At 38.5% G+C, this 16,793-nt stretch overlaps 1 protein-coding gene across 8 annotated transcripts in view; it reads right to left on the bottom strand.

Moving 5' to 3' along the window:
- The window catches only part of USP34 (ubiquitin specific peptidase 34), a 110,886-nt gene that overhangs the window by 77,811 nt on the left and 16,282 nt on the right, over positions 1–16,793 (bottom strand). For all 8 annotated transcript variants that reach the window (XM_066177867.1, XM_066177871.1, XM_066177870.1 and 5 more), the window contains exons 2-6: positions 15,461–15,548; positions 11,685–12,105; positions 6,511–6,561; positions 6,201–6,350; positions 1,983–2,050 (exon numbers count right to left, since the gene is read on the bottom strand). In XM_066177867.1, coding sequence (XP_066033964.1) covers positions 1,983–2,050; positions 6,201–6,350; positions 6,511–6,561; positions 11,685–12,105; positions 15,461–15,548 — 778 coding nt within the window. The remainder of the gene's footprint in view (positions 1–1,982; positions 2,051–6,200; positions 6,351–6,510; positions 6,562–11,684; positions 12,106–15,460; positions 15,549–16,793) is intronic.

The following is a 16,793-nucleotide window of genomic DNA, read 5'->3' as shown; positions in this document are numbered from 1 at the left end:
ATTGTGTCCCCTTATGTCTTTTTCCTGAAGTAAAAGCAGATGGAGACCCAGCGACCCAAGCTGCTAAGCCAAGATCTGTAAGTTTGACAGCCACGTGGGGTGAGCTGCATCTATCCAGAAAGTCATCTTTCCCTGAAGGCATCTGTGTTCACTTCTGTCCCACATAAAGGTACAGAATTTGAGGTTATTTTTGCTATAAGGCCTCCAAGCTTCAGTCCCACTCCATAAGTGAATTTTCACTAAAAAAACTCTGGATTTCCTAACACTGAGAAACCTCAAATCCCATCAGGATTCAGCTGTGCAAAATAAAAACTGGGAGAACATCACCTTTCTGCTTTTAAGCTGGCTTCTCCATAGATGTATCCTGTGTCAACGTTACCTTTCTGATTGATGTGAGCCTACTGTAAATTCTACAGACATCAAGGGCATTATTTATGGCAAGAAGCTGCTGACAAATCATACTTCAAATCAAACAGTCTCATGGATAAAGAGGAAGACATAAGAACCAAAAAAAAACCCCTAATCTTCTATACATTCCAATGATCCCAGCTGCACCTATAGTTACAAAATAGAAATGTTTTAAGCGTTACATGATGACAAGCAAGGATTAGCAGCAACAGCTACAGGATGTGTTACTCTGTCTTCCTCAAGCAGCTCCTTATCATCAGCCTAACTTTAATTGCTGATCCCTCAACGCTCTTTTTCGTTTTCATACATTGCAAGACGACAGGGAAGGCTCATGACCAAATTCCCAGGTACACCAACAACCATTAATGGAATATGTACAGAGACAAGCACATGAAAATCCTCTGCCTGCCTTCTCTTGACTGCCTCATGATTAATAATTACCTTTGGAAGATTTCAAAGATATCATCAGCATTAAAGGAGTGCACATGGCTGGACTGTAACTCAGAAGTGATGTGTTTTAACAAAAGATCAAAATGCTCTTCTCTCTGCTGGTTATCATTTTAGCAGAAACCACAGTACAGCAAAACAGATCGACAGCCAAGTCAGTACTCACGTTTTTACAGTCAACAGAAAATCAGACCATTTTAAAATACAAAACAATTCCCAGTCTCATTGTTCAGGGAACCTGCTTGTGGCCAATGAAATTATTTTTGCTGAGTATTACTTCATACTGGTATAGTTAAGACAGAAAAATGTGTAAAGGCCCATTTTTTGCTATAAGCAGTATAAGCACATTTCTAATAGTAAAGTTAGAGGAAACCCAGAGTCTTGGAGGAGCTGTAGGTCTATGCAAAAACAGTGGCCTGCACCAGGAAAATTTAATGTTGGGCCACTGGAAGGAGAATTACCTGTGACCACACCCCTCCACCTCCAGGCAGATACACACACAGCGATAATTTCATCAGCTGCTCACTGAAATGTTTCTATTGTCCTATGAAAGCCAATAAAAACAAATTGCTTGTATAATTAAGTACCCATACAAGTACTTCAATTTGAAAGTGTTATTTTCACTGTATGACAGACAGCTTGATATAAAGAAAATCTTTGGGACTGGATATATTTAGCTACATAAAAGTGCGAGTAGACTTTTGATCACACTTCAATTCCTGCCAGCTGGAAATACAGAACATCAGAATGTGAAGCTGTGTTCAAACTCAGGCTCTGAAATCTCAGTGACTGCAGATTGCTCTTCTACTTACAGCACCTCACTGCAAACTTGATGCACAGTTTTATGAAGATATCACAGGGAGGGAGACTGGAGTACAACTGGACCTGACCCAGCATGTCAGAATGGGGCTGGATGTCACACTCACAATGTCGTTAACAAGATTGATCTGATTGATACTGAAATCAGATGCAAGGAGCTGCCCAAACTAACTCGAAACATTACCTTCACCTTCCTTGTTGAAATGACAGTCAGAGTAACAACCTGTACAATTAAAAGTATCAGCTGCAAATAGAAATAGGTGCTGTCAAAAAGTTCCACAAGAAAAATTCTTAAAATAAAAATTTACCTGATAACATAAGTCCTAAAGGGTATAATGTGCTGCATGACAGCAGGGATGTGTAGCCATATTCTGATCTATAATGCAAAAACATAAAAAGATAAAGATTTCATTAATGACATTTAAAGAGAACGGTAAAAAACTGAAATACTGTTGGTACATTTGCACATGCAACTCCACTTTAAAAAAAGAGTTTCTTGCTGGTTTTTGTTCAACTTCTCAATTTTCTGATTTCCCAAACTGTTATCTGAGAAATGTTTTTTTGACTTATAAAGAGGATTTGCATCTTTCCTTCTAGTCAGCTGGAAAATATAGACTTTGTACAAATAGTATCAAATGAGGTGTCTCATTTTTGTATTTTCTGTAATTTCCTCAGTAGGAAAAACTGCTACTCAGCCTTGTGGGTTTTTTTTCCTTTTTCTTTAAAAGTTTACATTAAAATTATTCCATTTTTTCAGCTCCTTGCAAACCACTCCTAAATCAAGTAACATTGTTTGACTTGTGTTGTTTTGCTCCTTAGAGCTCACATATCCTATAAAATAAGATGCTTTACAAGCAGTGATTAAGCAGAGTTTTTTACTACCATATTTGCATTTCTCATATTTACCATTCTGCCTTTACCACCTTTGCAAAGCTGAATGCAGGAAGAAAATATATGCAGAGGAAAAAAAAAACCTCAACCCTGAAACAGCTACTTAGCAGGGCTGTGAGGAAAAGCACCAACCAAAAGACTTCCAGAGGCAAAGTCAGAAGTGGCATCTGCATTTCAAAAAGGAATTGGGAGCCTGTTAAACCTGTTACTCCGTGCCAGGTAAGGGATGGAGCGCAGATGAAGCAGCAGCAGCTGCTGCTCCTGCCCACGTAAATTCAATCATGTGCATGCACAGCCCTTGTGAAAAGCAACCCTGTCACTCACTAAGGGCCCTCTGCATCCCCAGCTCTGCTCTTAAAAGAATTTCAGCTTTGCAGCTGATGCAAGAAATTCTGCCTAAGGACTCAATTCCATATGCAGAAAATGTATATATTCCTTCTTGACAGCAGAGAAAAATATTAGGCTGCAGTCAAACTTCTCACCAGTTTCTTTTCAACATTTCCAGCATCTGCTAAGGAACTTTTTGAGTCACTTCTGACAAAAGCATTTGCAGGCTTACTTTTTACAAAGGCAACAAGCACTGCACAGTAACAATATAACCTACTTTACAAGACAAACCAGCCAAATCTCCCTTCGCAAAAAAAGACCACACTTGGAATAATCCTCTGATCCAACGGGCAGCCTCAATAAGGAAAAAATGCTAACATCCCAAAGATAAAAAGTGTCACTAGAAGATGCTTGTTCTAGAAACAGCAATTAAATAACATTTTGACAAGGAATTGCGGGGATGACAAAGATATTATTGTGATTACACAATTTGATTTTTAACACCATGTACTCTGTTTCAAATACAGTATGAAACACCAAAGAAAATCCATTTCTTTGTGAAATAAAAGTATGAAATGTTTTTCATCATTTTGTTTTTCTAGCTTTCACTGTTCACAGTAATCTTCACTCTGTATTAATTCAAACTCCTCAGTTGAAATCATGCATCTGTAAACTTGCATCACACACAACCTTCAGCCTCGGAATTTAATTAAAGCATCATTTCACATGTTACAAATGAAACTGTTTTTGAATGTGGACTCACATTTCCATACTAAATTGTTTAAATGACATAAAATAACAGATACAATGACATCAACTAGCATCTGTAAAATGACATAAAATTATATCATTTTTTGCTTCCACCTGCTTTTAAGACAAAGTATTCACTGCATCTGTTCTCAAGTTTCAGAGAGGTTTTTTCCTATTATTTGCTCATTACGAGTAGTAATTGATTTCTAGAAGGTTGTGGCTAAAGAACTCCTTTATCTTATAGACCAGAAAAACAACTCCAGCATGGGTATTTCAGGGAATCTTTACAAGAATGGCTACTTAACTGCCATTCTCTAGTTAGTAGAGCAGTGAAAATGTATTTAAGGGTTACTACACACTGTGGGCTGGCTTTGCACACTGGGAACAAGTTACCAATTGACACTGCAGAGCTATTACTGGAATAAATATCTCTACATCTCATAAAATCAAATGTGTTGGGATAAAACCAAGTCAGATTAGCAGAGTTCTTGCTGAGACCACAAATATCTTGTTCAGTTTTACAAACTATTCTTTCTTAGGGGAGTTCGGGTGTGGGTTCACAGTCAGAAACATTTCTTAATATTTCCCTAAGTTCTATGAATTATACAGCAAATGATATAAAAAACAAACAGGAAAGAGAAATATTACATCAAAATTCTAAGTTCATGCATTATAGCAGTGGAGAAACATTTTTTTTAATATACTGGCAAGGTAAAATGTATTTTTTCCAAAAACTTAGCTGTCTCATTTGGCTGTAATAAATCTATTGCATTTGAAACACAGCAGCAGTGCTTCCAAGCACACTGAGTGATACCAAAATGCAGCAAGTGGATGAAAAAAGCACATTACACATAGAACGTTTCCTTATACTTTCTGTAATGAACTGAAACATAAAAATAAAACCTAAATATCATTTTTTAAAACAGTTTTCCTCACACAGATTTGTCAGCAAAGCCAGACAGAGTTCAAAAGAAAGATATTCGTTGAATGAGAAAAGCTGCAATGCTGGAGGCTGAAGAAACAGTATTTTTGGTTATGGTTTGGGTTGAATTTCATTTTATCTGGCAGGTTTAGCCACGGAACTCATCTAAAACTGCTGCAAGAGCCAGCTTAATGGGTTACCTACTAGAACCAAAGAGAAATGCAAAGTTGCGAAGTAAGTATCTGAAAGGAGAAACTTTGCTGAGAAGTTTTTTGGAATGGGGCACATCATTAAGAATAAAGAAAATAAACAATTTATGTGGAGAAGAATAAAGACTTCCAAAAAGGACAAAGAAGAAAGGCAGTTGCACTGATACAGGATACCCAGGAAATGGGATCTGCAGTCAGAATGCTAGTTTAGAAACATGTTGGTGTGATAGGGAGCTGCCACTCATTGTTCAAGCAGTCTTGCCCCTTTTCACAAAAAATAAAAAAAATAAAACAAAACTGCAAAAATATTTGGTTCCATGACCAAGTTTTCCTTCTGAACCAGAGTAAGCTCCAGGAATACACATTTTCAGCACATGGTTTGATGAGGACTGCACTGACAGCAGCTGCAGATGAAGAACTCATCAGCTCACACAACAGAGACCACATCATCTCACAACCAAACATGGAGAGGTGCTGCTCCAGCCCTCCTGGGCAGGTTGGAAAGAATGGAGCAGATCATGGCCTTGCCCATTTGTTCTCTGACCTGCAAGTCAGGAATTACCACACTAAAGGATCAGGTGAGTGGGATCCAGATCCCCAACACCAGCTGGATTTCAATCACTGGTTCCCCTCAGAATATCCTCCTGCCTGGGCAGTAACAGCAACAAGGACGGAGGGAAGATGTATGGGAGGAAGAATCTGATTTTAAGTATTTCAAATTGCAATCAGTGTCAAAATCATGTCAAACTCACTTTGCACAAGGTATAACAAACTTCTGGTTTTCTTTTTGCCCATCCACATGACAGGTCACAACTTCTATCCCGACATTACACTACATCTTTATATGTCCTTCTTCAAGGACTGGGTTTTATTTTTATCACCGATTTCCTTCAAATCGCCACTAAAATCAATTCATAATTCTGCCAGTCAAAAATCCCTGTGATTTCAAAATGCAGAAATGATGGAGGACATGCATTCTAAAACTAAGTGGGAAAAAAATTACTACCTCTATGCTGCAAAAGTGTATAATGGTACAAAATCACAGAAAATTGAAGAGAAAAGAAATCCACAGGTTTTTCCTTTGTGCCTCATAGGGAAAAGCGAAGAAGTTAAAATACCCTGAAGAAACTAAAACCACTTCCACGGCACAATTTCAGGGACAGAAATGGCCTCTGACAACATTCTTTGAAGTATCTTCGGGGGCTGTTACAATCTTCCTATCTAGGTACAACTTGGAAAACTACTTGTGTGCTGCCAGGAGAAGCAGAGGGTTTGGATAATGAAATGCTCTGCATGAATAAACCTCATTCCCCAACATGGAAAATTTACAGCCTTTTTATCCCTCCCCGGTCCCACAGAGTTCTTGCACACTTCCAACTCCTTTTATTTTTTGTGTTCAAGTGGAAGAGTTGAAAGGGAATACTCACATTAGACACCACTGTGATAAATGCATGTGCTATAAGAAACGGCAGCGTCTCGGGGGTTCCGTACTCAAAACAATCCTTCATGAGGGAAAGGCCATTTTTTCCACAAAACAGACAAACATAACGAAGCAAGTGCAATGGTACTTCTACATCCTAGAAAGGTTCAAAACACAGGAGAAGAATCAAGACTAGATCGTCCAGACATACAGGAAATTCAAAAGCTACATAAGTGTAACAAATCCATACAGAGGAATGAACGCGGTTATTTTAAGTTTGTAGGAAATGTGCACTTATTTAAAAGTGGACAACTTACATTCATATCACAGAACGCCCCTAATATATTGCTTTCTTGAGCAGAAATATCCTGTTTAAAGAAAAAAAATAAAATTAACTCAAGCAATAAAAACACATTTATAGAACAAAAAAAGAACTGCCATTTACCAGGTATCACAGTGAACAATAAAAACCCTCAAATTCCCAATTCAGAGGAAGACAGAAGCTCAAGCTTTGCTCCATTTTTCCACTGTAAAACAGACTTTTTTCCATACTTTTTACCTCTGTTAATATATATGACTACACAAATACACTCAAGAGAACATTTCAGCAGTGTATCTCAAAGGTTGGATGAACAGATTATTCTCCAATCCCACCCATGTTCAGATCACCAATTTTTTCAACAGGAACACGGCAAAGGGCATAGCTTATCACACCAGCCTGATAAAAGCAGAACAGAACCAAGCCAGGGACTTTGGAATGCAATTTCTAATAAAGATGAGACATATTTGTAAACATCTGAATTTACCTGAACTGCAGGACATCCTACGATCCTACATTTGATGATTTAAAGGGTTAAAATGTCAAAATACTAATTGCTATAGAAATACTTAAAATCTTTAATTTCAACTACTTGTTTTTTGCTGTTTTTTTGTTTTTGTGGTTTTGTTTTTTTTTTAATATATATAACAAAATACACTGTACAAAGTAAATGTCAAACTTTTCCAGGAGTGAGTTAAGTGAAGAAGGGGAAGGAAAGGTATCACCTTATCACTCTGTTAGCTACTTGCTGCAACCAGAAATCTATTTTCTAGAAGCACTAAACTTAAAATGGTTTAGGAAAATAGCTTTTCTTTTTAATGTCCACAACATCCACCTGTTGGGCAGCACAGAGTGGAAGTTTCTCTATCAGGGCTGTAACATATTGTGGGTTTCATGCACATTGCTGGGGGCAAAAGGGCACTGAAGGTATAAAAAGTGGCTGTAAAACCCAACATTACCATGGATACTTGTAGGTAAAGCCACACATTCCCCTTCTTCTCATCCCTCCATGCCAAACATCCAGTATTGACAGACACAAATCAAATGCAAGTTTAACACAAAGTTAAGTTTTTAAATGAAGTTTCCTGAATATATTTTAAATAGCTGTGTAGGAGTAAGCTTCTTAGAACTGTACCAGAGGATGCTGGAGGCAAGCAATTTTGGATGGATTAAGTGTGATACAAACATTTTGAATTATTCAATATGCTCATATTATAGCTAAGCATTTATTTTCTTTTTTTCTTCTGCTGAACTCTAAGTCATGCCTGAACTCGTGATACTCTACCAGTTATTTTTAAAACAGCTTTGAAGGCAGTAGGTGGTATGTTTTTAAGCAGCAAGAAAAGGTGTTCAGTGCTCTGCTCATGGAAACTGCAGAAATGGTGTGAGAAATTTCATTAGTTTTCTTGAAAAAAACCAGGGATTTGTTGTCAAGTGAACTGCAGTTCTTAGAATGCAGAAATCCCAAACTCAGAGAGGGTTGTTGCACGAGTCCTGCAAAGCTTGCAAAAGGCTACAGTTGAGAGACTGAGTCTGGAAATGTGACCTCTGTTCTTGCAAATGGGAAACAGAACAGTCTGAGAGTTCCTTAAGCTTAAATTCAGGAGGAAATAAGAGAATTCCTCATGGGAATCTAATACGGCATTAAAACCCACCATGACTTCAGGAGAAGCTAGAGCAGCATTCCAGGACTTTTACCTGGAGAAAAGCAGGAGAGGGACTTTTGAGAAAGGCAGGCAGGGACAGCGTTGTCCCAAAGACACACAGAAAAAAGAAAAGGAGGAATGGCTTCAAATTGCCAGAGGGCAGGGCTACATTTGGGATTAGGAAGAAATTCTTCCCTGTGAGTGTGGTGTGGCCCTGACACCACCCTGTTGCCCAGAGAAGCTGTGGCTGCCCCATCCCTGAAAGTGCCCAGGTTGGATGGGGCTTGGAGCAACCTGGCATAGTGGAAGGTGTCCCCATGGCAGGGGACTGGAATGACATGAGCTTTAAGGTTCCTTCCAAACATTCCATAACGAAATGTACTGGCTGAGGTCTGACCTGGACACAACCTTGGCAGAAAGCACACGTACGTTCCAAAAAAAAATTTAGTGGAAAAGGAGAAGCAAGACAGCACAAGACCCCAGACAGTCAGGGACTGCAGCTACAGGCACCTCGACAACTGATTTTGTTTCCTCTTTCATTTCATCCTCTGTCAAGATCTGTTAAATGGTCAGGTAACTCCCTTCAGATTCATTGTTCAATCTGAGACAGTGCAAAGTTCAGGAGTGCACTTCACATTGTTGCTTCTTTCTCTACAGGATTTTAAGAGCTTCCATCTATAAATTCTTTTTCTCCCTCCTCTGAAGTGCCCATTCCATGCATTTCACTTGCTGCACTAAGTATAAAAAGGATAAGGCAGACAGTCATAAACCACCCTGTATGCAAGGGATAAAAATATCCCATAAAGAAAAAGGATTCATTTCAAAGTATGAACATTTCTCAAAAAAACCGATCATATTTTTAAAAATATTTTGAGTTAATTTTGTTTAGGATGAAAAAGAGACACAAATGCCCCCCTGGGCACCAAAAATGTTGATAAATTTCACGAGAGGTGTGTACATGGCTCTTCTGGATACCAATCAGGCCGTTGTGGTCTTGACTCTCACTTTAGAGATATTGTAAGGGACACAAACAATTTTTAGCTTGTATCATTTAAAGATACATCTGTATGATCCTAGACGCAGAGACACCTTTCTGACTACCAACAAATCTCGTTTTGCTGCTCGTTTTCATCCAACTTCATGAACTCCTGAACAAGGGAAAACCTCCTGCTTCCACATGAATGTTTTCCTTCTCCACCAGATAGTCTGGTGTAAAATGGCTTTGGCAAGCAGCTGAGAAGAGGATTAGACTTCAAGACTTGTCTGCTGCCATTAAGAACAAAGCCCTTGGAGGCATCTGCAGAGCAAAGGACAAGGGAAACCTTGACTGCTAATTGTTACCGTGGGAAAGCCAGTTCACTGGAAATTCTTAAATGGCAGCCTAAGAGGCCATTTCTAGGCATAGCAAAACTTTAGTGGATGTGGTAACTCCATGAAATTGTGAAAGTTCACCTCAAAAATCTAAAACAAGGAATTTCTGGAAGAGTCAGAGTCTGTTCTGGATCAGCAAATTTCCCTTTTTCCAGGCAAAGGAAATGTTCAGTGGGAGAGGGAGAGCTATACCAGCTTCTCCCAACAAATTTTTGGCAGATTTAGGCTGCTCAGGGATCTGTTTAACTTACAAGTATAGCTAATGCACTTAAAGCAGAGATTTTTTATTTTACGATCTCTTGAGGACTGAAACCAAGCCTGATGTAAAGTAAGAAGAACTCTTATTACTGGGACTAATAACTTGTCTCAGTTCAGCTAAGATGTGCTCTAGACTGAAATCCAAAATTAAATGCTAAACCTCAGCGAGTCACTCATGGGAGCAGAAAGTTTTGACATTAAAACAGCAGAATAACAGAATCCTAGTGCTTCCCCAGACACAGAAAACATCTGTTTGAAAGAAAAATTATTGATGCTGGGACCTTTTAAAAGCAAAATAACCCCCCCCCCCCCAAAAAAAGGTACACAAACATGGCAGGCTGGCACACCTGCATAATCCAGCCCTGTAAATACACAAAGCCTAGCAGAAAGGAAAAAAAATTCCCTTACCTGCCTGTACCTCAGGAAAGTGGTTTTCCTTTTTAGCTTGCCTTGATGTTTTTAGGATAGCTAATCAATGTATTTGATAATTCAAGTGATGCATAAGAGATGATACATATATTATATATACATTAGTATGTCTGGAGTGATGGGCATCATCAGAGTACAGCAACCTACAACAGATCTGGGTCTAAATCACTCCAAGTCTGCACACCAAGGGGGAAAAGAAATCCCATCAGGCACCTGGAGATTTTCTTTTGATCGTTTAGAAGTGAAATTCAAAGAGGAAAAAAAAAAAACCACCATGAAATAGTAATTTAAAAGAAGCAAGTGTGATAGTCCACAGAAAAGCTGTTCCAGAACGGTTCATTCCACATTCCTCTGAAGCCAGTCTTAGTACTTGTCCCACAGGAGTGCAGAAGATAAATCAATTCACTTTATATCTATACAGATACATTTGAAAGTACCTCTGTTAACTTATGCCCATATGGTTTGGAGAAGAACAAGGACCAAAATCCAGCCCGCCTAAAATACCTGCTGTGTAGGGGGTTTTAACTCCATTTCTTGTCAGTAGGGCAGCATTCATTCAATAAGGACTGATCAGATGTTGTGACCCCCCTAACTTACATAATATATCTGATCCAGCATCGTCTCATTTTGGACTTAGGTTTTATAAAGCAAATTTCAACCCAAGCTCCAGTGAGCTCCCACAGGCCTCTAAATATAAAATAAAAGGAGTGGGTTATCTGCACTTTAATTCCCCACACCTTCTCAGAAGTCTGGTGGATAGAAGCTTTTCCTATATAGTGAAATATACATCTAATTTGCGTACAAATATTGTAATAACTCTTGTCATTAGACTATCACAAGTTGGATCCAAAGTCAACCATTCCAATAACATTTTGCTTGTACTAGGAAACGCTACCACCATCATACTTATTTCAGAAACTGTGAATTAAACATGGCAGGATTTTGGAATTAAATTTTTTTTAAGAGGAAAATAGGAATGGCAGCCATAATAAATATCAGAGAGAAAAATCAGCATCCTGGAACAAAGCAACCTGTGTAGAGCTCAGTTATTCCAGTTGATTAATCAGCTGCTCTAACAAGTTTGGTCTTGCACAAAGTTTAGTTCATGAAGCTTTGCTTCTAGAACCACATACTGCAATGAAAGAAACTGGTAAACTATTAAAGGATTACCTTGTGGAAGAAAGGCTTCACTACAGTCCCCTTTTTGCCTACCTGTTATTTAAACAGCACAATAATTCAGTGTACAGTTCCAGCCAACACTTATCAATATATTTCCTATAACAATTAAGCATATTTTAAAGAAAGTGAAACAGTATGCGCCATTTAGAAAGTTTCTCTGAATAGCTCTACTGAAGTCAACAGCAGAGCTGAAAGTGCCCATCCTGAGTGAAAGCAACAATCTCCTCATTAAAGAGAACAATTAACCTTTCACCAAATAATTCAAGACATACACAAAGAGAAGATGTACCTCTATTGTGGGGTGAGTATTATGCTTATAAGCTGTGTACAGAGGAAACTGAATCTGAAAGATTTTTGCCACACACAGCAGCAGCTTCTCCTTCTCATCAGTATTCCATAAGCTAAAAGCATCCGTGTTCTTTGCAGGCTCCTCCTCGCTCAGGACACAAGTTCTAGCAGAATCAAACTTTTTCTCTAGAGGTTTTTGCCGTTCTCCATTTTCTTCCTCATGAGACTCTCTTTCTACATTCAGGGGCTCATCAGCATGATTACTCTGCTCTGGCCATGTTGAATCTATATTAATAGTGCAATGTTTACAGAGCTGGTCCCGCAGAGCTTGGACTTGGGCAATCACTAAGTTAATAAGCGCACAAACTACTTGGTTAAAGATCTCCAGATGTTTATACTCCTTGAAACAGCACAAACATTGTCTGTAAGAAAACAGAAAAAAAAATTCCTACAGTTAAAATCAGGTGGTTACTTAACCGAGAGAACTCTTCACATGAAAACATTTTAAACAACAAGTTATTTGACAGAATCATAAAATAAAGGAAATCCAAATGAAACAGACTCTACCCAGCAGCAAGTGGGAGTCACAGAACCCTCCTTAAGCCTTGAGAACATCCCATTATTTCCAAATGCTTACCAAAACTACCCTGTTATCATTTAGCAGCTGCTACAGCAAGTAAAATACAGAAAAAAAGTCTTGTGGGCAAGGTCACTGTGCTACTGAAGAAGTCACGTTTTCTGACTCCATTTCCTCATCTGGTTTTCTGTATTGCTCTTTACTGCAATAAATCATCCTGACATTCTTGTCAGCTGTGTAAGAACTTGTTATTGCTATTTTCAAATCAACAGGGCTGCAAAGTAATTTTATTTTTAATGGACTATTTAAGTTCACTTCCTTTATCTGCATTTAGATGGTGATCCCATGCACATTGATATCCTCTACCCATCTAGGCAAAAGCAGCTCAAGGACCTCCAGTACTTTCTTCACTTGGCAGGCTCAGAGATTATTCCCCAGCTTATCTACCAATACACTGTAAACTGCAAAGAACAAGAGAGGAAGACTCTACACCATCCCTTTGACAACATGATTAAAAAATCAATTAAATCATTAAGTTCAAAAGCTCTAACATCACTCTAATTGTGGGCAAGGATAACTATGGATGTCAAATAGATTCGGGGAGCATAAACCCCTGAGGTAGGTACCCCAAACCCATTGTCTGGGAACAGTTGCTTCTTCCATCAAAACAAGCACGTCCCTCATTCTGACAAAAAAGGTGGAGGATATTCCTGTTGAAGGATTTAAACCCTGGAGAACACAGAAAGGAAAGCCATCATTGCAGTGTCCTTACTTACTTGAGGACAAAATTAAGGCTACATGCTTGTGACACACTCTGGAGATGGACTCTGCTCTTTCTGACTCAAACTCTACTATACAATCGAGCTGCTGCATAAACTGGGAGCTGTCTTGCAGCAGAGATATTCATCTCCTGTCAGAGGGAGAACAGTGGACTCCAGTCCACAACCAGAGTTCTCAGATACTAAAATAATACAAAAATCACACGTACCACTTGGAAAAGAAATCAGTAGACAAAAGACAGGGCAAGAAATCAGTACGTAGTAATTAAATTTTTTTCTGCAAACACAGTATTTAGAGACTGGAATTAATGAATTATAAGTTTTAGGGGGAAAAAAAAAATCAAGAGAACCCAGAGCTATGACAGGTAGAGGGTGCTGCCTCTCTTGATGGAGCACAAACATGCCCTTGAGCTACAGCTCTTAGAGCACATACTTTTTGAATACAGATGTTTATTTTTTTCAGTGGGTTAGACAAAAAGGTAACATTCAGGATTCCCTAATTTCAGCACAGATACAGTGACTGAATCATCTAAACCCCTTTGTTCCATTTGTGCAGGAAGAAAAATCCCTTTAATATTGTGTAAACGGAGTGTGCCTTTATCCATGTGAAAAACACTCTTGTCATTTACTTGCAAATGTATTTTCACGTTAACAAATGACAACAAGGGACTGCAGGCAAAACCCAGTGTATCCTCAAGCATTTATCCTGGGGGAAAATCACATTCAAAAGGTCCATCACTTATGTTTAAAAATTACTGCCCCAACTGAGAGCAACAAATCATCCTCAATAACAATGAAAACAGTCTGGTGACGACTTCTCACATACTGGAGGAGAATTCTCCTCTAAGAGGTACGTGCAAAAACTCCAAGTCTTCCTCTGTTGGAATATGGAGCTCACAGGAAGAAGAGCTCCACCAAAAACTGAGGAGATCAATAAAAAACGAGCATGCTATTTTTTTGAACATAACAATTTCCAGAAGGAAACTAAAATGGAAACACTACATGCAGCTGGAAGAAAAAGGTGCTCTTCGGGACAAGTCATCAAGTGATCTTCTGAAGGAAAGCAGAGATTTAAACCACAGGCAACGAAGTAAAAAGTAGTTCTAAAGGAAGACCTCAAACCCAAAACCAGCAGCACTCTCAAAAGCCCATTTGGCAGAGTAGAGACAGGACATGAAATTAAAATGTCAAGTAAAACTCCTTCCTGTGGCCTCTTTGTTAGATTCTCCTTCAACCAGCTTAAGGACTGTTCTCCAGGCTCTTCCAGTATGAAACCATTACACATATGGAAGGTAACAAGGAAACCAGAAGAAAATAAGGAGTTAAATATTATCCAATCTTTATTTTTTCCTTCAAGTTGCATTTGTCAAGCTGTAGAACAGAACAAAACTCTGAACAGATGATGCCCTGGAAAACTGGGTTGCAATTGTTCTCTGACAAATTTGGCATATAGGACCTGTCAAGAAATGTCAGGAGTCTGGTTTCTGTGCCTGCTGTGTATTTTGATTTAAAAATTCCTTCTCTGTGTCTAAAAGCACATGGCAGAAGAAAACGAACTTGGCTTGTAATTTTTGGGCAAAATGAGGAAGAGGTCTCCTACTTTCAAAGGTATCCAAAATGTGACATTCCATTTTTTTTTTTTTTCTTTTGGAGTCTTCTAAATACCTGACTAATGTTTTCCAATTTATTCTCTATGCTTTTCCCAATATTACTTATGATTCAGTGGATTCAGTTTGGTCTTAAAACTACTGCTGAACACTAAATTCCAAGTATCTTCTCTGTAGATTCTTTCTAAAAAGCAATATCCACACATTTCCTTGTGCTGGAAAAACATAAGTAGCTGTGAAGTAATATATCATTATAGCATCATGTAATGATATCATTACTTTAAAGAAACAAGCTCAAAACAACAGTAATTTAAATACTAGATTAAAAGGAATAATGTAGGTGATTTAACACAAAAACATGCAAAGCATTTTCTTTATCCGTTTAGTAGCTGTGGGCTGCAATCCTTCATCACCTTGACTCAGAGCATTAGAACATGCAGAAAAAATTAACATGATGGTTCCATTCAGTCACCTTTTCTTAAATTCTCCTTACCCCACCCTGCCCCGCTGCAGAAGATGGTCACAAAATTTCATGTTAAAGCAGCAAGGCACATTGTCACCACAACAGAGCCGTTTGTCGTTCTACACAATTATTACAGGACCCAGAATGCCAAAGGCATTCAAAATATGCCTTGCCCAAAATGCACTGGGTAACAAGTTTATTTTCTAAGTAGTAAAACAGTCTTTATTCTCCAGGTATCACTTAGTTACCCATTAATAATTTGCTAATTCTAATCACTCTACTGTATTTTAAAAAGGGAAAACTGCACTTGAGATCCAGCATCCTCAGCATTCAAACTCAATCCAAAATTACCTTTGCGTCCATGAATTGATGTAAGCAAATATCTTGAGGGCATGTTCCTTTCTGAGCTGCAAAGTATCACCACCTTCAATATCTGATACTAAAGGAAACAAAAATATCAACACATTAGGAGGAAAAAAACCTAACGTGCAATTGTTCTGCTTTTATTAGAAATTACCTTTGATAACATGAAAAATAAATATTTTGCTGAAGCAAAAACATGTAGATTTGGTTAACAAAGGTTTAGATAGATGCAAGTGGCTTAAAAACTCAAAAATGCACAATGCTCTTGAATATTGCTGTAAAGTTTGTGACTGAGAACACAGCCTTCTAATAATCCTATTTTTATGAAATATTCCTCATAAGCTTTACTGGGAACTCCTGACTGATGTGCACTTTCAAGTATGAACTTTCAACAACTTTACTTATTAACCAGACGCCTTGGGTTTGGTTTTTTGTTTTGCTGTTTGTTCCCCCCCCCCAGGTTTTTAAATGTCTGCATTTTGAGATGACCGTGAGACCTCAACTTCCTTTTCCTGATCAGATAAAGACTGGGAAAAACAAGCAAACAAACAAAACCCAAACCACAACAAAACTATCAAACTAAGAACAATACGCTGTGTACGTATAAGGTTATTTCAGACTGAGCTGATGATTATTGCTTTCAAATATAGACACATCTATCATGACATTTAACCATAATGAATCACTAATTGGCAAAGTGATAAAGGCTTACCACATTTATTACAGAGGAAACCAGAACAGTTCTGTACTGAGTTCAAACCCCGAACACTTCACTGAGGGATTATCAAATGTCCCACTTCCTTCCAAAAATGCTTCTACACTCAAATAAGGCCGTCAGTAGGTTCACAGCTCCACTCACACAGCACTTGATTATATCCCAGGGCACTGGATTCTGCCTCCTGGCTACACACAACTACCAGTGCACAATTCTTGCTTCCTCCTTGTCCTAAATTTCTAAACATTAGTACAATTACCTAATTGCTACACGAATCAGGGCCAGCATTCCTTTTAAGTGGATCTTTGCATTTACGACACATCCAAGTTTTCGTCTTCACATGAAATTTCAAGTATTACACACACACTCACAAATCCACTTCACAAACGAACTTTGTGGGAAAAGTTCTTGAACAGCAGCAAGCTTTTCAGCACCCCTGCCCCAACCTCCTCTCCAACCTCAGCCTTGCAAGGTCCTGTGTGATCCATCCATACAGGTTTCCAAAACCTAAAGCTAATGAAAGTCTGTGGGCATGGATCAGAAAGCAAAGTTCAGAAGAAAACCACTTCACAGAATAATCACACCGAACAAATACTTACGACTTCT

This window comes from Chamaea fasciata, unplaced genomic scaffold (genome assembly GCF_029207755.1).
Source record: "Chamaea fasciata isolate MVZ Bird 193981 ecotype frontalis unplaced genomic scaffold, bChaFas1.0.hap1 SCAF_3, whole genome shotgun sequence".
Classification (NCBI taxonomy): Eukaryota; Metazoa; Chordata; class Aves; order Passeriformes; family Sylviidae; genus Chamaea; species Chamaea fasciata.
This window is presented reverse-complemented; position numbering and strand designations above follow the sequence as displayed.